The 22,738-nt window shown below is 43.8% G+C and overlaps 1 protein-coding gene across 3 annotated transcripts; it reads left to right on the top strand.

Moving 5' to 3' along the window:
• The first annotated feature begins 320 nt into the window (after positions 1-320).
• Positions 321-16,355, top strand: LOC114598072 (cytochrome P450 2J4-like). 3 transcript variants are annotated; one of them, XM_028731734.2, is made up of 9 exons: positions 321-509; positions 3,803-3,872; positions 5,233-5,382; positions 6,462-6,622; positions 8,802-8,978; positions 11,216-11,357; positions 13,270-13,457; positions 13,970-14,111; positions 14,741-16,355. In XM_028731734.2, exons 1-9 carry the CDS (start codon positions 336-338, stop codon positions 14,929-14,931), a joined length of 1,395 nt encoding a protein of 464 aa, XP_028587567.2. In that variant the 5' UTR covers positions 321-335; the 3' UTR covers positions 14,932-16,355. The 3 variants fall into 3 exon arrangements, with proteins under 3 accessions (XP_028587567.2, XP_077785806.1, XP_077785805.1); XM_077929680.1 differs by lacking the exon at positions 321-509 and adding an exon at positions 2,836-2,946; XM_077929679.1 differs by lacking the exon at positions 321-509 and adding an exon at positions 2,849-3,046.
• Positions 16,356-22,738: the final 6,383 nt, after the last annotated feature.

Raw genomic sequence — 22,738 nt, 5'->3', positions numbered from 1 at the left:
TCCTGCACAAATTTGGCCCCGTGATAGACCACAGTTGGCTGATGACAGCCTTCCATGTTATTCTCTTCCCTTCAATTATTACAGTTCCACATACTATAATTAACCATACTGGTGGTGCAATAAAAATAAATGGTTCACATTGAATTAATTCCTGGAAGGCTTAATTCCAACACTATTATTATATGGTCTCAGACCATTAGCCTTATTGTCCTGTATAAAAGGGTGTTGCAAGTATATGTCTATGTAAATTAAAAGCCAACAGAGAAGGAGCATCCTACACAGCCAGAAGTGCTAGACGGAGACAAGTGACAGAGTGAGAGAGAGAAGGCAGGGAAATGTTTGGCATACGGTTATTTTTGATTGCTCTGCTGGTGGGTCTTTTGATTCTGTACTTCCTGAAACAGCTCTGGTGGTCATGCAGACGCTTCCCTCCAGGGCCCCTTCCACTTCCTGCCATTGGAAGCATGTGGCGGACTGCGATCAGGCTCTATCAAGAGACATTCGCTAAGGTACTTCTTTCTAAATAATTGGCTGAGAAGGAGAATTCATGAAGCGAAGCATGAATTATTTTCTTCTCATAGTAACTGTGGTTAACTATGGTCTTTGTGAAATCTTCTGGCATGAATTGTACATGGGAAATCAGTATGTGATATCTAGGAGACTAAGGGTGCAGTCTTCCAGGACGTGGCGGATGTTCAAAGGCAGTTAGTTTAAGCACTCATGTTATTTTCACACTAACCCTGCAGTTGGGCTGAGAGCTAGAGACTAGCCCAAGGTCACTCAGTGAGCTCTGGGGCAGAATTGTACTTTCTATCTGCTTCTCCCCAATCCAACACTCTGCCCATTGGAAAGTCATCAAAGAAAAGCATCTCGCCAGGGCTGGGTACTCTAACGAATTTAACCTGAAAGGCATTTTGAAAGTGTCTGGCACACTCAAGAACTGACTTCTTGTTAGCATCTTTGAGTTACAGAAAGACCTCTGAAGTGTCCTCAGAGGCCAGTGCACTCTCACACACTTGTGGGTAGATTCAGGGACAGAAAATCTGATAGCTTAGTTCAGACTGGAGAATAAATAGGCTTCTTCTTTTTTCAGCTGCCCAGATAAAAAGTGAAATGCGCAAATACCGGTACTTTAAAATCCGATTCACAGTATGAATGACCAATGCCAAATGGGCAAACCCCCTCTTGCTCAAAAAAGTTAAAGGGTCAGGAAAGGTTAGCTATGTAGGCATGCTAGGATTGAAACATGAGGTTGTACAATGAGAGTGGCTCAGAAAACTCAGAAGAGGGAAGAAAAAAGCTAAGCAATTTATCAGGAGCTAGTGATCAGTGTGTTTGTTTCAACTCAGAAGCATATCCAGTGGAGCCACAGCGATGTGTTCCCTTTAACTTCCAGCTAGGAGGCATATAAGGTCATAAACACATGTGCTGATGCATTTATCTGTTTCAAAATGTTGCTGCACCAGCATTACTCAAGCAGCTGCTAGCAGTTGGCCCCAAAGGGAGATGGATTACCAGTTAGTGATGTTACCAGGCACACCCATTAGAAACCTACCACACAGCTGGCTGAAACATCAAATGTGTTACCAAAGTAGGCGGCATAAAACAAAGAGCAGAGGCATCTCTGGGTGCTGTCCCATCTGTTTGCAACATCACTTTATGCATGATAAAGTATACCCTAGATGCTGCTATGCCATCAAACCAAGTCTTCATACTTCTCCTTTCAGCAGATCCTCTGGCACAGCTCACGAGCTCTTCTTAATGAATATATTCACACTATGTTGTTGTTCCTTCCCCTCAGTTAGTACTTCCCCAACCTCCCTGAATTCTAGAAACCTGAGGTCCCTTTTAGGCATGTATGCAGGTAGCTGATTACCTGTGCACAGACCTTTTTTATGAAGGGGGGGGGGGCAGGAGATGCAAGTTTTCTGATATATCAGACTTGTGCAAAACAGTATGCTAAAAAGCAGTGTGTGTCTCGCTTGGCCCCACCAGTAGCCCACCCTCCTTCAGTTCTGGAAACCTGAGGTCCATTGTGGGCATGTACACATGGATTTGTTCACCTGTGTGTACACAGACAGTCCCCCCCCCCCCCGAGATAGTTTTCTGATGTACCAGGCTTGTACAAAACAGTGGTTTGAAGGGGGAAATGTGGGGAAATGGCCAGCAGCCCACAGAGGAATGTCTTGTTAGCAAAAGTAGGGGAATGTGATAATTAGGGATGGAGGGGAAATTCAAATTATTTAAAGAGCAGCCAGACAACTTCACGACTTACTAGCAGTCCAGGTATACAGGTAGTGATAGGAGTGGCTGGATGGATCAGGCAAAAGTGGGGCCAGTGGGGCCAGGCAAAAAGAAGAGTGGCTGTCTACGTCGCCTCCAGATTTGAAGCACTTAGGTGTGGCTGCCTCGTTCTCAAACAATCTCTGGAAGCCCTGGGTGAAGGGATGAGGTCAAACAGACTGAAGCTGAACTGAGAAGTTGGAGGTGATACTCCATGCCAAGTGAGACAATGCTCATATTCCAAGTTAGATTTCAAGCCCGGGCACAACTGAAGCGAATTGATTACTGGTATATTCCTTCATTTTGCTGTGTCTTTTAATGCTATGGGAGCAACTACATTCTTTGCGAGCAGCTCCAACTGGAACAACTTGTAATTTGCTGTAACCCTGAATGTCTTGGAATAGGAGTACTACGCAACTGCAAACAAGCAGCTCGATGTTTACATCACATGATGTGGCTAGCCCTGGGAAAGGATGTACCAGGCAGTTCACAGGGCGGTTCACAGGGATTTGTTCTTTGTGTAATATGAGACCTTCCTGTTGCTTTGTGAAGGAAGTCTCTCGCAGTTGCTCGGAGGAGACTGAACTGATCGGACATGTTTTGTACAATTGTACAGTCAGAAATAAACCGTAGATGAAACAGACTTTCTTCTTTCTCCTGCTGGTATGCAAGGAGCAAAGGGGGTGTGCATCTTCCACGCAGGGAGATGTCGCCTATCAAGATCTTCCTGGACTGCGGGGAAGCCAGCCAGGGTAGATCACCGGTAAACAAGCCCCGGGAGCCGGGGAGAGGGGCCAGCCTCTCCCGAGGGGGCAAGTTTTCCAACAGAATGTTGCTGCAATCATTCTTCCTTCTGGTTTTATTTCCATTTCCATTGGCTGAGATGGCAGGACATCCAGAACTGGGATCATCAGTGTGTTGTTGTTGTTGTTGTTGTTGTTATAACTAATAGGAGTGTGCCAGATTTAGATTGGATCACAGTTTGATTCGATTTGATTTCCACTTCCCAATCTACTATTTGCCTACTTGTGCGAATTAAACAAATACAAATGGTTGCCATATATTTTGGCCTTTGCGGCAAATCTGCTTTAGAAAGGTATGATCTGAATTTGTTAAAAACAACCACCACCAAACATGAATTTTTCCACCGTTTCATCTTATTCTGCCTTCCAGTTAAAAACACCCAGCCCACATTAACAGACCAGCAGGTTAGCAGACACAATAAGGATATGAAAACTTGGGGCAGTTGTCCATGGAAGAGCCTTTGCTTTTTGAATAAAGCCATGCAGAAACTGACAATAACCTTGCAAGCGTATGATGGAACAGGCCTACAAGCATGCATGGATATGCACTGTATCAAAAATCAGATTACCATTATGTATCCTACTTTGGTGCCATGAATAAAGAGAACTGGATATAACCAGAAGACAAAGACTAGGTGAGAGAACCTGAAGTTCACAAATTAACCTGAAAGAACTGTGTGACTAATGTCTCTCCTCTCTTTTTATCCAAATGGCAGCGGACAAAACAAAATGGAAACACGGAGCGACCTGTGATGCCTTTCCTTAGAGCTGTAGCAAATGAAAAGGGTAAGTTGTTCCAAGGAAGAAGTCTACTGGTCTTCTCTCCAGAGACATCTTAAGAGAGGAGTTCCCAAGTGTTAAAATGTAAGACCTGAGCCTTCCTGATGTTCTGTTGAAGGTTGTAAGAGGTTTAATTGCAAGGTATAAGTAGTAGTCATCATACCTGCTAAATATTAAAAGTAATTATTTGGGGTTCATTTATAAAGGGCATGACCCAAATACAAAAGTGGGTCATGACCTACAAGTTGGGAAATGCTTCCTTAAGCCAGTCCTGTGATAGAATCCCTAACAACTGAAGGGGTTTTTTTTGTTTATATTCCACCCATAATCAGAAGATCTCAGGGCAGGTCACAATCAGCTACAATATCAATTAAACAACAAAAATAATAACACCCAGCCCAAAATCGTGAACATTTCTTAGCTGAATATTAGTTACCAAAAACCTTCACAAAAAGCCATGTTTTCTACTGGCATCTGAGTGAGAGCAACACAAAAGGGAGTTGAATTTCATGGGCTAGGGAGCTGAGGATCTCGAGCGCCAACACACAGAAAGCCCACCCATGCCTTATTTCCAAAGGTATCGTACCTTTGGTTGGAATGCTGAGGATGGCTCCCCAGGAGGTCTTAATTCAAGGGCAGGACTATACAGAGAAAGGTCTCTAGATTATTCAATGCTTTCTAGATTATTCATAACACCTGGCTTTTGGATCAGATATGTTTTGGTAGCCAATGCAATTCTTTCACAACAGATGTAACATGGCTCTGACTAGTTTATTATAATTTATAAAAAATTATTAATATAGTGACTCCTAGCCAAGCTGCCTATTTCACTAGCTGCAATTTCCAAGCAGATCTCACTGCAGTGATCCAAACAGGAGGTTATCAGAGCATGCATTTCTATGGCTAGTCTTGTTTGAGGAACATCTATAGCTGCCAAACAAACCAGGGCTGGGGGAAGACACTGTGCCCCCTGAGATCCTTGGGTTTCCAGTGACGAGACAAGGTCCAATAGTTACTTTCGTAACTTGCAAGTCAAGTGCAGCTAGGGTGAGAATCCTGCAAGTGATGTATGTAGTGATGTATACACCAGATGTATGCTTTCCAAATTATAATTTCAAAACGAAAGCCAGGTGAATCCACACAGGTGAATGTTACAGCCTTGGTGGTAGACATTGACAGCAGAAATCAAGGTGCAGCTGAGGACTGTATCTACTTTGTTTAGAACAGCTAGTCCTTATGCCATAAACTTTGCTAACCATCGTCTCCACAAATGGCAGAGAGTTTTGGGTCTTTGTATTCCGTGAATAGTTGGCTTGAATATTGTATCTCTAAGAGGCATTTCATACAATGCTTTTAATGGTCTCAGATCTTGTATTTTCCAATGAACGCATCTGGAAGCAGCAGAGACAGATTGGGCAGTCTGTTATGAAGAAGCTGGCGATGAGGAAGCAAGGGTTGGAGCACTATATACAAGAGGAGGCCCATCAGCTTGTGGGTACCTTTGCCCGTGTAAAAGGTATGTGATACTACTAGATGATTTTATTTGTTCATATGAGTACAGTTGTTCCTTTTATCTCTTGATTCCCTACTTTAGCATTCCAATCCCCTATAATGAGAAGAACATCCTTCTTTGGTGTCACTTCTATAAGGTCTTGTAAGTCTTCATAGAATTGGTCAATTTCAGTTTCTTCAGCACCAGTAGTTGGTGCATAAACTTGGATTACTGTGATGTTAAAAGGTCTGCCTTGGATTCGTATTGAGATCATTCTATCATTTTTGAGATTGCATCCCAGTACAGCTTTTGCCACTCTTTTGTTGACTATGAGGGCCACTCCATTTCTTTTACGGGTTTCTTGCCCACAGTAGTAGATGTGAGGTCATCCGAACTGAATTCGCCCATTCCCGTCCATTTTACAGTGGTGCCTCGCAAGACGAAATGAATTCGTTCCGCGAGTTTTGTCGTCTTGCGATTTTTTTCGTCTTGCAAAGCACGGTGTCGGGAAAGTTTTGGAAAAGCTTCAAAAATCACCAAAGTCTTCAAAAACCTCAAAAAAGGCTACCACACCGCGTGCTATGAGTTGCTCCTCGAAGTCAAGTCGCAACTGTATTAACAGTGCTAAGAAAAAGGAAACAAACTTGCAAGACGTTTCCGTCTTGCGAAGCAAGCCCATAGGGAAAATTGTCTTGCGAAGCAGCTCAAAAAACAAAAAACCCTTTCGTCTAGCGAGTTTTCTGTCTTGCGAGGCATTCGTCTTGCGAGGTACCACTGTATTTATATTAACACCACCCTCGCAAAAAGTGTCAGGGCAGTGTACAGCAATATAAAACCATTAAAACCACCATTAAAATGACTAGCATGATTATAATAATCATAAAAATGATTATGCTGGCAGATATCTTAGTCTCCAGGTTTTGCTTTGTTTCCTTTGCAATCTATGCATATTTTGGAGCAGAATTTGATGCATTTTAGTTGCTTTTTAATATGTTAAGAAAATTGCTTCTTTAGTCCCACTATGAAATTTTTACTCTTAGTATTATCATGAGAACAGGATTGATGTCTTCACTTCATATAGCTGCAAAAATCTTCACTTGCAGGGCAGCCATTTGACCCTTTGTTACCCATCACTAATTCAGTGTGCAATGTGGTATGCGCTATGGCTTTTGGACATCGGTATTCTGCTGAAGACGAAAATTTCCAGAAGCTTACTGAAGCTATTGATCTTGCCTTAAAATGTGGAGGTAGCTTCATTTATGCTGTAAGTAGACTTTTTCTTTCCAGCTGAGTCACACAGGTGTCCCCAGAGCCCTAGCCTCCTGCTAGCATTCAGAGAGACACTGTGGTTGGTCACAGATGAAGGGAACCTGACCTGAAATGCCCCTTGGGACAAACACTATTCATCAGTCTAACCCATTTCACAGAGATATTATGAAAAAAGTGGAGAGCCATACACTAGGTTCTTTCAAGGAAAGATGGGGTTAATTTTAACTAATGATCATTCTTAGGCTACGTACGCATTCCAGTTTCTTCTTCATGGATCACTGCCTTGCCGTGGCGAAGGGGCTTGAACAACTCAGAGAAGCTATGAGCTATGCTGTGCAGGGCCACCCAAGATGGACAGGTCATAGTGGAAAGTTGTAGTAGGAACCGGCAAGCCACTCCAGTATCCCTGCCAAGAAAACTCCCTGGACAAAGACAACAGGCATATAAAAGTTATGACGCTGGAAGATGAGCCCCTCAGGTCAGAAGGCGTCCAACATGCTACTGAGGAAGAGCAGAGGACAAGTACAAGTAGATTCAGAGCTGATGAAACAGCTGGGCCAAAGCTGAACAGACGCTCAGTTGTGGATATGCCTGGAAGCGAAAGGAAAGTCCAATGCTGTAAAGAAAAATATTGCATAGGAACCTGTAATGTAAGAACCATGAACCTTGGTAAGCTGGATGTGGTCAAAAATGAGACGGCAAGAATAAATATTGATTAATAAATATTTTAATATAAATATATAATAAATATTTTAAATACATATTTAATATTAAGTATTTAATAAATATTGAATAGTGCTCACTGGAAGGACAGATCCTGAAGCTGAGGCTCCAATACTTTGGCCACCTCATGAGAAGAGAAGACTCCCTGGAAAAGACCCTGATGTTGGGAAAGATGGAGGGCACAAGGAGAAGGGGACGACAGAGGACGAGATGGTTGGACAGTGTTCTCGAAGCTACAAACATGAGTTTGACCAAACTCTGGGAGACAGTGGAAGACAGGAGTGCCTGGCGTGCTTTGGTCCATGGGATCATGAAGAGTTGGATACGACTAAACGACTAAACAACAACAACACATACTCTGCATCTGAAGCCCACATTCCCAGCATGCTTGCACTCCTGTCTTGCGACGTCTATCTACACTGGCTTGGTCATGTACGTAGATGGCAGAATCCCTAGGGATGTGCTCTGTGGGGAGCTGGCTTCAGGCACCAGGCCATCTGGCAGACCAACTCTGTGCTACAAAGATATCTGCAAACATCAGACATGAAGGCAAGCAACATCACTCTCACACACACCCTTTGTAGGAATTCCTTGCAGATGACCACAGTGCTTGGAGACCGTCAGGTCATGTATCCACAGCAGTGACCAGAGGAGGAATGACTGATGGGAGGAGCTCAGAGACAAGAAATGCCATAGTGCATCCAGAGGCCTCGCCTGTCTCTAGTGCCGAGGAGACATCCTCAAAAGTAATGTCATCCTCCTCCATCTGCTAAACCAAGTTTATTGCTTTGCAATACTGCAGGTGAACTTCTGGGAAAGTGATAAAAGGAGAAGGATAACATCACATTCTGCTGTGTGTTCCTCACCCAGAGATTAGGAAATGGAGATTAGGAAATCTTTTCCCTTGGAGGTGGAAGATGGGCAGGAAGACTGCTGGTAGGGAGGGAAGCTGTGATACCTTCCATATTAGGCAGCCCTACATCTTCATAATCCTGAATTAATCCAGAGTAAATGGATTAGGTTCTCTGTATGTTCGTTAGACAGCCATAAAGATATTATGGGTTAGTGCTGGTACTGCCCAAATGCAATGGGAATCCTGTAGAATAAAATCCTGTTCTTATATATTATTAATAAATATAATTTGCATGTTTTGGGAAAGCCACAAATACCAGTGTTCCCACAACTACTATTGTACCAGAAATATGGGTGAGGGTGATTTGTTCCGATGTCAAATTTTCATTTACAACTTCTACTAGAGTAAACTAGTGGATATGGGAATCAGAAAAAGGTGTTTCACTCACTGAGCTCCAAGATACCGGGATGCCAGCAGGTTAGGAAAGGCTGATTTCAACCATGATACCAAACAGGCGTCCAAAAGAATTTGGGTCATGGAACATGTTACTGGGCTTCTTCATGGTAATTACTGGTTTTTGTTTTTATATTTTTCAAAGCTCCGTGAAATGTTCCCTTGGGTCCTGAAGCGTCTTCCAGGGCCACACAAGAAGGCTCTGTCCTCTAGGGAGTTTGTGCTTTTATTTGCAAAGGAGGAGATGAAGAAGCATAAAGAACATCATCTCCTACGTGAGCCACAGGATTTCACTGATTTCTATCTACTTCAAATGGAGAAAGTAAGTATCTGTTTTGTATGTGAACATGGTTAATTCAAAGAGCCATTACATTCCCTGCAAGGATTGTAAGGCAACCACCAGGATTTTCTGGGTTGCTGATAATATTTGCATTCAGTCCCCCCTCAATGGCACTTCCCAGAGATTATTGTTAGCTAGTAAAGTGGATTACAAACCCCACATGTGCATGCATTGAAAATAATAGGAAAATAAATATTTTTGTATGTTTGATGGCAAATATGCTTGAATGGTCAAGGGCATTCAAATACATTCTTTGTGTAATTATGATATTTAAATGACTAAAGATTAGTCTCCTTTCCAAATTAAAACATGCTCTGAGATTGCAGAAAAGATAATGTTTTTATTCACCCTGATTATGTGAATTTATTTTTTACAATTTTGACTTTCCCTTTAGGGATGGGGGTGAAATTTGATTCCGTTTGCATTAAAAGCATGGCTTGGTTTACGCTTGGTTTAAGCGAACTGAAATGCAGCCTACTTCAAAATCAACACTTCTCTGAATCTTACAGTGCAGTTCTTCAGCAAAGTAATGTGTACAAAAACGCATATACTAGGACAGTGAGCATATAAATGTATATATTAGTGGGGGGGAAATGTCAGAAAAGTGCACATTAGGCAAAATGACTTATTTATTAAGAGAAATTAGCACTAAGATGCTGATGGAATTTCATGTGAACTTTTTTTAAAAAAAGAAATTTGCAAACTAGTCAGGAAATGTGGAGAACCAAACTTAAGGTTGAGAAAATGAGAATGGGTGGCAAATTTAACTATTATTTAACTCAAATTCCACTTAGAACTCCCACCAGTTCTAAAAAATTTAAAGGGAGGAAGGATCTTTAAGCAGAGCTCCATAGGGACAGGTTTCTGTGGGCTCAGTGGGGAAGTTGAGAAAGATGGATCCCAGAATCCACTTTATAGGGTCCAGGGGGATCCAAATCGAAAGTTAGTTCAGGCAAAACCAGAGAAAAGGCTTTGAGAATAAAACACTGATGTCTTAACCTCACAAGGAACTAATCTAAAACACAAGAAATTTCATTTTTCCTGCTTCCATTCTGTTCCATGGCTCTGCAAAAAGAAGACCCTGTTTCCCCAGCACATTGGGGCGGGGGGGTTTGTGCATAAAGATCCTCAGCAACCCAGATTTGATATGCATGAATCTACTCCACACTTACTTCCTCATAATCTCAAAATGTTTGGGAAGAATTGCTGCTTTACTGTCTGCTGTTTTAGAAGGATGCCTGAGATGTCCTTTTTTAAACCCACCCACCCCTTCAATGTCAGTGTGGGATTACTAATTAAGGTACAGGTCCTGCTGGTAGGTGACCTAAACGCAAGGTTAGGTCCTGATGACCCCAGTTTAGAAACTAAATACAGGCAAAAAATAGGGTACCTTGACGACTTTGGCCCGGAGGTTTTACAAGTACCAAGGCAGTCAAAGGATCAGCACCCAAATTTTGCTGGAGCCTGCCTCCTCAAATTCTCTAGGCAGCTAAGTCTTCATATCCTAAATGGTCGCACCAGGGGCGACATCCCCGGGGAATATACATTCATGTCTGGGGTAAGATCCCGCACAATTGATGATATGTTGGCAGACAGTGAATTGCTAACAAAAATAGTGAATTTAAAAGTGCTCCCATTCATAGAGGGGGACCATTTCCCTTTGCACCTCCAGGTGTCTCCATTAAACGAGTCACCCTTCCTGAGAACAGTATACCCTGTAGAGATCACCGCATTAGAGCGACCTGGTTGCCGAGTCAAATGGACCCCTGCACTTGACTCCAAACTGAAGAAGATTCTATCCTCTAAAAAACTCTGTACAATTTTAACTGGCTTTGGAAATAATCCTAGGCCTGAGGACCCAGTTTCCAAGTATGAGAGCCTGCTCCAACAATTAAAACCCCATCTTTTTAATACCACAGAGAAAAGGCCAACAAAACCAATAACATCAAACAAACCCTGGTTTGATCACAACTGCTTTGAGGCAAAGAAAGCCCTGCAAAATGCTTACCAAACTGCCCTGACAGCCAAAAATTCTGTCAGACACCAAGCCTATCTTGCCGTCCGTGCCCTAAAAAAAGAGTATAAAGACCTAATACGCTACCAAAGAATTAAGGTACAGAACTGCATGCAAGGATTTCTTCATGCTCACCTGTCATGCTGGGATGGCCAGGATGCAATTTGTTACAAATAATCTTTCATCTTTCTATTGCCATCAACAGAGCCAGGGTGACCCCAACTCTGTCTATAATGCGGAGAACCTGGCCCAGTGTATACTTGACCTCTTTATAGCAGGGACAGAGACAACCGCTACTACTCTGCAGTGGGCACTGCTCCTCATGGCAACTCATCCAGATATCCAAGGTGAGTCCTGTGCGATGCCTTTCATGCAGCAATGTTTTGGTTAAGGGTGTGAGGCCTTATGAAATATGAAGAAAAATGACAAGATTCTATCTACTTTCAACCGTCCGTATGGAGAAACAGCTGAGTTAAGAATCTTAACAGTGAACCAACAGGCCATGTTTAATGTACAAACAAGAGGGATAGCTCAGATTTCCTTTTTGCCAGGTCCCCTGCAATTTGCCCTGGTTCTGGAGTTTCCAGACTGAAATATATTCAGAGTCCTGCAGTGATTTCATGCTCTTTATTGCAGCTTGTAAAACAGTGACCGAGTTTCCCCCCAAACCTCAGGCTTTTATATACAGTGGTGCCTTGCAAGACGAAATTAATTCGTTCCGCAAGTCTCTTCGTCTTGCGAGTTTTTCGTCTTGCGATGCACGGTTTCCCATAGGAATGCATTGAAAATCAATTAATGCGTACCTATGGAAACCACCTTCAGACCAGGTCCGGGGACAGTCTGTCCCCCGACCTCTTCTGAAGGCTGGGGGGGACGGGACAAGGGCTTTTCTTCCCACCCCCAGCATTTTAAAAAACCCCGGGACAGCGGAGGACTTCTCCGCTGTCCGGGGCGATTTAAAAGCCCCTGGGAAGGCAGGCAGGGGGGACAAAGACTTTTGCCCCCCGCCTGCCTTCAGAAGAGGTCCAGGACCTCTTCTGAAGGCGGGCGGGGGGCGAAAATCTTTGCTCCCCCCCCGCCTGCCTTCAAAAGCTGTCCTGGACAGGCTTGGCGGACCTCTCCGCAAGCAGCGGGAGTGCTCCAGCTGCTTGCGGAGAGTTGCCAGCATGCCAAAGCCTGCGCGCGCTGAGATCAGGGCGCCCAGGCGTTCCCGCCCCGCCGCCCCGCTTCGGAGCATCGTTCCGAAGCCGGGCGGCGGGGGGAGGCGTTCCCGCCCCGCCGCCCCGCTTCGGAGCATCGTTCCGAAGCCGAGCGGCGGGGGGAGGCGTTCCCGCCCGGCTTCGGAGGAGCCTTCCGAAGCCCGGCGGCGGCGGGAGGAGGTGTCCCCGCCCCGCCGCCAGGCTTCGGAGGAGGTCCGAGGACAGTGGGGAAGACGCGCTGCGCTTCCCCGCTGTCCCGGAGATTTCCCTATGGGCTGTCGTCTTGCGAAGCAAGCCCATAGGGAAATTCGTTTTGCGAAGCGCCTCCAAAACGGAAAACCCTTTCGTCTAGCGGGTTTTCTGTCTTGCGGGGCACCACTGTACATTATTTACACAATGAGTCCCGTCTGATTGGCTGATTCTGCTTCCCTCCTGGAGCCTGATTGGTCTTCTCCTGCAGGCCAATCAGTTGTTGCATTCTAGGATCCTACTTGCCTATTGTTCTAGGATCCAAGCTTAGTAGATAACACAGACAGACCTGCTCCTATGTCCATTGATTTGGGATAATGGGAAAAAAAATTCTCTCCACTTTACTCAGGATAGGTAAACTAAGATCCACTCTTCTATTTTTCTGACTCAAGCTCTCTCTCTCCCCCTTCAGCCCCACACCCTGTAGCAGAATCTCCCTCTAGTTTCCAACTTCCGTTCCTATTTCTGACTAAAGGTATTGTGAAAATGAGAAGTTTCCAATTTCTCCTAGCTTTGGACTGTATGTAAAAAAACCCCCCTGTTTTATCTATAGTCAGTTCTGTCAAAGTGGAATCCAACTGCATCTACAGGGAACTGATGTCCATAGGAACACAACTATATTTTGAAGCGTATTTCAGCACTGCTGAGTTTCCTTTAAGATGCCTGGATTTTCCACTTCACCCCGTAGCTCAATTGCCTTTCAGCTTTCTTTAACGTAATTGTTAGAAGCAATACAAAAAAGAGAGCACAATTTCAGGCAATATTAGCAAAGCGTCCAGAATAAAGCTTCCATTCCCACTATTTTCATCAGAGAAAGTCCACAAGGAGGTGGAAGGTGTTTTGGGTTCCTCTCGGTCAGTCTGCTATCAAGATTGGAAGAAAATGCCATTCACCAGTGCTGTGATTCATGAGATCCAACGCTTAAAATATGCCTCCTTATTCAAGATCATCAGGCAATGTGCAAAGGATGTGAACATCTTTGGATTTCTCATGCCCAGGGTAAGGAAAATTGATACGGTTGTACTCCATATTCCATGAGTAAGGAGCAATGCAGAAGCTTCTGTGTAGCGCAAGGACTGAAGGGCAAGCAATTCAATATCCCCCCCCCCCCTGAAAAAGGTATTGAAGTGACCCAGGGTTAATATTCTTTTTAAAATAACTCTCCCCCTGCCCTGCCCCATATTCTTCAAAAGAATAACTGCATGAACAGTGCCTTAACACCGAACTCTCTTCATTTGGTTCCACTGATGGCCATAGCATCTGTGCCAGATTCAAGAATGAGGATTTGAAACAGAACAGTGAATAATGTGTTTTCAGTTTATTCTTGCTGAAATATTTTCCATAGTGGTTTCACAACAGGACTCTTCTTCCCTAGCTTTTTGGCAATCTCCCTGAATGTGCTTTTTATTACCATGCATATAAGAAGCGCCCAAAGATTTGTACTGGGACAGAGGGACAACCTGAATAGTGCTGGCCTGGATGCATTCTAAGTCAATTTTCATTCATTTCAGGGAACTTTTATTAACCCAGATCTGAACTCTGCTGTTCTTGATAATAAGCAATGGAAGACGCCTGAAGAATTCAACCCAAATCATTTTTTGGACAAGGATGGGAATTTTGTAGCCAGGGGAGAATTTCTGCTATTTGGTTCAGGTAAATGTAGCAGTGATTTATTATTATTATTTTTATAGTTGCTGGGTTGTTTCAGAGAGGCAGATGCTTCTGTAAGGTTTTTATTTCCAAAGAATACATGATTATTTGCTGCTCATAGCGTTGGGGTCATGCTGCTCATGATCGTTGGGCACTGAATTACTCTTATGAGTCTTTACTCATAGTACTTTCAGGCCTCAAGTCTACCAGCTTATCAATATAGATTTGCTTTCACATTTCTATACACTAGGGGTTCGTTAGTTACTGGTGGATAGCTCAGTCTGTAGATCATGAGATTCTTAATCTTAGGGTCATTTGTTTGAGCCACGTGTTGGGCAAAAGATTCCTGCATTGCATGAAGGTTGGATTAGACGATCCTTGTGGTCCCTTCCAACTCTATGATTCTATGAGTTTGTGGGCCAAAGCAAGCCTCCCCCCCCCCATGGCAGCCCAAAGTTGAAAAAGGAGGAGCTGCTGATGTAACACTTTGGGTAGTGGCAAAGGAGCTTCACCTCCCAACCTGTGTTGCCTACCCAGAGTCAAAACTAGTTGTTGTCTATGGTAGATGTACCTGGAGAATAAGGCTCCATAGGTAATACTCATTTCTTGCCTTTCCTTTCTTTCTTCCACAGTGGATTCTGTGTGCTTGGATGAGCAGCTTGCAAGAATTGAGCTCTTCATTTTCTTCAGCAATTTGTTGGGGGCGTTCATCTTCCAGCTGCCAAGTGGTGTGAAAAAATCCAGTGAACAGCACAAAGTGGGACTGACAACCTATCCCCATTCTTATAAACTCGTTGCAATTCCTCGCAGCAGGGCATCATAAACTATCAACACAGTTTGAGCAGCCTATTTATTACCATAAATTTCTCTGTTCTGCTCTGAGGTGGAACTTCTATCAAAAGTTGCATTAGACCTACGATATAATATATTGCTAAATCAATTTCTGTTGCTGAATACAGTTCTTCTTTGTTTGCTGTTCATACACAAGTACTCAGTACAGATTTCTTGTGATGTTTAAAACTAGATGTTTATCAGTTTGTGCTTTTCAAAGAACATAAGGAATGCTTATTTATTGAATAGAATTGCTGCTATGGTTTATTTTATCAGCTCGTAGGAGATTGCATATGCTCTCTTAGGTGATGAATTACATCCTAAAAGATATCAGTAGTAGAGTTTGCAGGCCAAAGCCCTGTGACCCCATTGTTGCAGTAGCAACAAATAACTGGACGGGACAATAAGTATATATCGGGATCAAACAGGACACAACTTTGTTGATTATCGATGTGAATGGTTTGGCATCAGAATCGAGCACGTTGCTTCCAAAAGGGGTAGTAGTGACTAGGCAGTAGTTCTTGTAGACCCCCTTTTTAAGGAGTAGTCACACCATTACCTTTCTTGTCTAATGATGCATTAACCACATTATCAGCCACCCAGCCAACCCCTGTTGGCTAGCCAGAATAAGCCATGATGGGCAAGGGTCAACAGAGCATGGAGTTGGCTGAACTGCTGCAAGAGTCTTGTCCACATCCTCGGGCCATTAAAGCTAAAACCATTTCCATGAAACTGGGTAATATGGTGCACTGCACAGTTCATCAGATCTGTCACAACAGCAACATTATGCCTGTTCTGCCCCCCACAAGGGTCAGATATTAATCTGTGTATTAGTATTAGGTAGAAGGAATAACAACACTGCCCCTTTTAGAAAAGATAGTGCCTTTCCCCACTTTTTAAACCTCAAGGCAGGTTGAGAAATGTAGGCATAGCAATATCCTAGTTCCTATTGGGTCTGCCTCTCAGAGCAGTAAAATGCCTCCCTTCTTCCTTTGTTTCAGTCTAGTGCAGGCATGTCCAAAGTCTGGCCTGGTGGCTTAATCCAGCCCGCTGGTCGGTTTAATCCAGCCCCTGTGGCAGTTAATTTCCTGGGGGGGATGTCGTAAAAGAAGGTCAACAACTTCAATCCTAAAAAAGTTCAAGAACTTTGGTGTAAAATCCTAAGAAATATCTCTTCAATCCTAAAAAAAGCTCAGCAACTTTGGTCAGCCCTCATGCATGTTCACTTCATCAAATCTGGCCCCCTTTGAAAAAAGTTTGGACACCCCTGGTCTACTGCTTGCATACCTAGAAAGAAGGGTGAACTCATTTGTTCTTACATAACCCCATGAACTCCAAAGAGAACTTCATCCTATTGGAATATGATTAATATTTCTATTTGTGCCTTGATTCTCTTCAATAAATCTATGAATGAGAGCTTTGTGGACTTTTGCTGAATACTATCCAGATTGAGAGAGAAGTCTCAGGACGGAATAATGGCGACCCAAGCTTACGTATCCCAAGTGTGAAGAGTGCAGTTGTGCTCATGTCCTGCTTGTGGGCGCCCCCTAGACATCTGGTTGGTCTGATCCAGTGGGGCTCTTCTTATCTTCCTATTTTGCTTTAGTTAGCAAATGTGTCTGGGTGATGTGAGAGTGAAACCTACGTTTCGTTAATGCTCCAGTGTTGCATCATTTTTCTTGCTCCGCTTCCAACTGATACATCTGAGGAGGTGTTAGTAGTCACAGCAATAAAATGACTTGTTCACACCCATTTTATCTATGTTCTAGATCTCCATGAGTAGAGAGATTATTATTAGTCCTCGCAACAGAATGGGCTGTAGACGCCTGTTTTATCTACGTTTTGGATCTCAGTGACTAGGATGTTACATTTCTTCTCTCACCAAAATTGTCACTGTCGCCAGCTGAGGGAACTTAATAGTAGCCTGGACATTTAACCTTCTTCTTTGGCGACTAATGCCTCCCCTGCTCATTGTTTCTTGCTTAGATAAACTTCCCTACAAAACTAAATTTCAATCTCTCTAGGGAGGAAAAATTATCATAGAAAATGTATTATCCCCTACCTTCTGCTATATGATAAGTAGACATGGTTATTTAGCAAAGGCTAAATAAATAAATAAATAAATGATATATTTTTTTAAAGCACAAAAATGGATTTTTCTTTGAATTGGATAAAAGTTCATGCTTATACAGAAACTGCAAAAGAAGCAAGCGCAGGGTGGACATATGCCCTTACTTTACAGTCCTCTGAAGGGCTCTCCAAACCAAATCCAGTTAACAACAACAACAACAATAACTTATTATTTATACCCCGCCCATCTGGCTGGGTTTCCCCAGCCACTTTGAGGGCGGCTCCCAACAAAATATTAAAAATACAATAAAACATTAACAACTTCCCTAAACAGATAAAGATAACCTGAGGAACTGAGGGCAGGGAGCTGAAGTTGCTCATCAGCAACTAGCACGTGACAGCAGACTAAATTTCTCCTCCAACCCTACTCTCGCAACAACCTTGCAAAATAGGTTATCATCATCATCAACTTTATTGCCCTAGCCAAAGGCCATGGCATCGTTCACAAAGGGAACAAATAAAAAAGCAATATAAACCATAAAAACGTCAGGCACTGCAGATACAATAAACCACGATCACGTCTCCTAAAAATTATTTGTTGCATACGATAGAATAGCAAGGGGTTCTCAGGTAGGAAGTGCCAGCTTAAATATCCAAATCACCTTTGCAATTGACCGCTATTTTACAAAATAGGTTATGCTGAGAGTGTCTGCTCTAAAGTCACCCAGTGATCTTTCATGGTTGAGGGCTCATCCACACTTAGCTTTTGCCCTGTGCTTTCTAGACATGGGTCGGGGCTTTAAACTCTGCCAGTGGTGCTTTCATAATGGAAACGCGCTCTTAAATGCTTCATCTGATCACTACACCAAACTGGTATTTTAGTCTAACTGGGTTGCCAGCTGGGGCTCACCCAGACTTCAATCAAGTTTCCTGCCTATTAGAACTCTTCAGGCCTTCCTCTTTCTCCTCCTGCACACTCCCAGTTCTGCATCTAAGCAGTTTACCCTGTCCCCACCTTTGGCATGCCCAAGATGAGTTTCCTACATGTTCAAGCCAAGATGCAAGCTGCATTACCCCAAAGGCCTTGCTCATTCTTTCCCTTGTGCCACTGCAGCTTGAAGGAGTGTGCCTTTGGGGTGAATGTATGATGCTAAGAAGTTTATAATTTTCATTTATATACATCACAACAATTATTTTGCCAAGTTTAAACATTTTCAATTTCAACTCCCTCCCCCCTCTTTCTGCGGTTCCTTTCATTTATTTCGGTCCTTTCCTGCATGCACCAAATTGTCTTAACTTATTCTTTTATATGTCTATTCTAGTATATATCTCATATATATTTTAAAAGCTGCAGGTTTTTAAAATAGTCCTGTCAATGTCTTGATCTGTTTACAGTTTGTTTATAAATATTCAATAAACAACTACCATTCCTTTCTAAAAAAATTGTTGTCTTGATTTCTTATTCTTCCTGTAAGTTTCACGATTTCTGTATGCGCCATTCTTTTCTGTATCAAATTTTCTTTCATCGGGACCTCTTCATCCTTCTGCTTTGGAGCAAATAACATTCTTGCAACTGTAGTCGCATGCATAAATCAATTTCTATACTGCTTGGGTAGTTCTAATCCTCTAATTCCAAAGAGAAAAGCTTCTTTTTGTTGTTGTTGTTTCTTTATGAATGTTAACTTAAACATCTTTTTGAATTAATTATACAGTCGTTCCTTGGTTCTCAAACACCTTGGTACTCGTACATTTTGGCTCCTGAACACACACAAAAAAAATGGAAGTAAGTGTTCTAGTTTTCGAACTTTTTTTGGAAGCTGAATGTCCAATTTGGCTTCTGCTTGAGTGCAGGAAGCTCCTGCAGCCAATCGGAGGCCACGCCTTGGTTTTTGAATGTTTTCAGAAGTCAAATGACTTCCAGAATGGATTACATTCGAGAACCAGTCTACAACTGTATATCATTTCCCAGTAAGCTTTAAACTTATTACAATACCATCACATGTGAAAAAGGTGCCTTCTTTCTCTTTACATTTCCAACACTTATTTGACTTTGATTTATACATTTTTTTTGCCAACCTACTAGGTGTTAGGTACCGTCTATATAGCATTTTCATATACTTTTCTTTTAAACCATAACATGCTGTAAATTTTATATCCGTATTCCATAATCATTCCCATGCTTCCATTTCTATATTATGACCAACATCTCTTGCCCAGTACACACATACACTCATGGGGTTTGAAATGGTGATGGCTGATCAGGGTCAAGACCTTAGGGTCTCAGTAGATAGCTCAGTGAAGATGTTGACCCAGTGTGCTGCAGCTGTGAAAAAGGCAAATTCTTGAAGGAAGGGACGGTTTAGCTCTGTCGCAATATAGATTGCAATATAGATTGCCTGAGCAGCTTTGGCTTTAGATTCCAATAAAGATTGCTTGAGCAGGTTTGGCTTGTGACACTGGTCAAGTAAAGAATAAGAGAAGCCACGTAGGCCCAAAAGACAGGGAAATGGGTGAGGAACGTGCTTAACGTGATTATCCTCCTAAGGTGTACCTATAGGTTGGCAATTGGTGATTGGTGGAAGGAAGGTGTACCTATAGGTTGGCAATTGGTGATTGGTGGAAGGAAGGTGTACCTATAGGTTGGCAATTGGTGATTGGTGGAAGGAAGGTGTACCTATAGGTTGGCAATTGGTGATTAGTGGAGAAATGTGTACCTACAGTATAAGAATGCCTGCCAAATGCCATGTATTTACAGCCAGTTTTCAGGAGCTATCCTGCTGGTTGTCTCTGTGTACAGATTATCTCTGTGCACAGATTTCAATAAACTCTTTTTCTCCAAAGAAGATTTTGCTTTCCTGGTACTTTTGTTCCCTCCAAGGTCCGGGGATGGCGAGGCTGATGGATCCCTAGGTAAATAAGGCTTCATTTCTTTGGGGGCTCGTCCGGGATAAGCCTCCCCCCCCCAAATACGGACCGGAGGGCCAGGCTCAACCAAGGTGAACAGCTCAGCAGCGTTTTGCAGGCTCCCGTGCGCACCCCACCTGTTTCGTGGGGGGGAGCCAGCCACACTGTTCTGGAGTGGAGACATCTAGTTGAGGGAGAACAAGAGGATGGCGCCGAGGGGACAGGTCCGCAGCGGAAGCAAGGTAAGCCCAAGGGAAAGGGCGAGGCCTGATCAGCCTCACCTGGCCGTGGCAATAAAGGTGCCGCCAGGAAAAGGGAACTGGCCGTGGTAGAAGTGTGCCAGTAAGGTTAAATAAAAGGGAAACAGAGGAGAAATTATATTGCTGTGATTTGTATGTTGTATGTTGCATGTCAGATACTCCGGTGATTGAATTGTCAAGTGTGGGCCGGGGTATTAGTGCCCCTTGGCTGGGCGATTGCAGGGTTGTGCATTAGAGTGCCACCAGCAAAAGTTTGGAACAGAAGAGGGAGGGATATATATATATTGTGATTTTTGGTGTATTCTGTGTGGTGTGTGTACCGGATACTCCAGTGTTTGTCTTGATGTGTGAAGGTCAGGGCTTAGCGTTCCCCTTGGGCGATTGCAGGGTTGTGCATTTTCTGGCAGGTCTGTTGTGTGTGAAGTGTGAGAGAATTTTTACTGTGAATAGGAGCGGGGTATCTGGAAGAAATGGGTTCTGGCCAAAGTAAAAGCACCCCTTTGGAAGGCTTTTGGGGATTCAAGCTGATGAGGGGAGGATGAGGACATTGTGTGAATTAGATTGGCCCACCCAAAAGAATAAATTGGCCGTCCACCAGGACCCTTGATTTGCAACTCATTAATCTATTAGATCAGAACATTTTGAATGTCCATTCTGATCAAATCCCCTACATTTCCACATGGAAGACCAATGTGGAACAGAACCCCCCCCCCCCCTGGCTGAAGTCATGCTGCCAAAAAGTCTCAGGCAGCCGTATCTGCTCAGTCAGGAAGACAGGAGGACAACCCCCCAGTCCTCCAGGATTTAGAGAGGGAAGAAGATAAAGTTTTAATGCCCCATTGCCTTATGCCCCGGCAACAGCCCTGGCACCACCCCCGCCACAGGGAGCAGATGGCCCAGCCCCAATCCTGTGGACAATGCATTGTTAAACCTGGGCGAAGATGGAGAAAGGGAGGAAAGAGAAGAGGATGATGAGGATGAGGCATTTGTAGGAAGATTGATTAAGTTGACAAGTGATGGAAAGATATGAACAGAGGAACAGGCAGAACGTTTGAGAAAGTATGTGGAACCTTATGCAGAAGAAGTGGACGTCAGTCCCCATTTGTTAAAAGCAGCAGGATGCATAGGGGAACAGAGAAGAATGTGGCAGAAAGAGTGGGGAAGGCAGTGAAAAGAGTGACCCTCCATAGGGCACATGAAGCACAGGAAAAGGGCGCGGCCAGAGTGATGCCTCTCCATAGAGTATATGACCCTCCGGCCCCCGCGGGACCTGATGGGGTGGTGCCCAATAGAACTTATACAGTTCAACATGTCCCCTTCTCTAGTGCAGATGTTTGTAATTGGAAGAACCAAAACCCTTCATTTGAAGAAAACCCTGCCAAAATCATTAAGCTGTTTGAGGGAATTTTTTAAACATACAACCCCACTTTTTATGATGTGCAATATTTGATGGATGCCCTGCTAGCTACAGAGGAGGATAGGCGAATTCATGCTGAAGCCCGAGCACACATGAGAGTGCAAGGGACAGAGGAGGCCCCTGGAGCCTACTTAAAGAGGCTGAAGGAAGCCTACCGCCAGTATACCCCTGTGGACCCAGATGAGGCTGCCAACGCCCCAATTCTCAAAGTGGCCTTTGTAGCCCAGGCAGCGCCCGATAAAATTTAAAAAAAAATTTGAAGGTTTTTATGGGCCACACCCTTGAATGGATGCTGGAACTAGCCCAGACCACTTATAATCAGAGGGAGGAAGAGGCCCAGAAAAAAAAAAAAGGGAGAAGTACCAGGCAGAGAAGTTGATGGCCCTGAAGACGGGAGGTCCACCGTTGGGAGAAACCGCCCGGGGAGGAGGGCGAGGCCGCTTAGGAAAGAGTCAGCGTGCCATCTGCCGAACGGCACGTATTTCCTCTCCTAGGCTAAAATGAGGAAATGTCAGATGCTACTACTACATCCGCGTTAGAAATTCCAAGTCACCACAGCCCTCAACCCAGCTGCCCTATTACCGGTAGGAGAAGGTGAGGAGCCCACGCATGACTGCATTGAAGTAATGGATGAGGTGTACTCTAGCAGACCTGACCTTAAAGATGAAGCAGACCCCCAGTGGCCGTCACGGTTTGTGGATGGAAGCAGCTTTGTTGAGGCTGGACACCGGAAGGCAGGTTACGCAGTGGTAGCCCTGGAAGACCAGGTGATCGAGGCAAAGCCACTCCCACCTGGAACATCAGCACAATTGGCAGAAATAACAGCGCTCACCAGAGCCCTAAACCTGGCAAAGGGGCAGAAGCTGACAATGGACCAGCCTTTGTTCACTCAGTGTTGCAGGAGTTGGCTAAGGCACTATAACTGAAAGTTGCATACAGCATACAGACCCTAGAATCAGCCATCCAAGCTGACACAGGAAACTGGGTCTAATTGGGTGACAATGTTACCCCTGGCATTACTCAGGGTCCATAGTCTCCCATTAAGGTGTTTGGGAGACCAGTCCCATATGTTAGAATGTTAACTCCATATGCTAGCCAAGATATGCAATTGAATAATTAAGTCCAGATATTCTTCCGAGTTTTCTGTC

This window comes from Podarcis muralis, chromosome 6 (genome assembly GCF_964188315.1).
Source record: "Podarcis muralis chromosome 6, rPodMur119.hap1.1, whole genome shotgun sequence".
Classification (NCBI taxonomy): domain Eukaryota; kingdom Metazoa; phylum Chordata; class Lepidosauria; order Squamata; family Lacertidae; genus Podarcis; species Podarcis muralis.
This window is presented reverse-complemented; position numbering and strand designations above follow the sequence as displayed.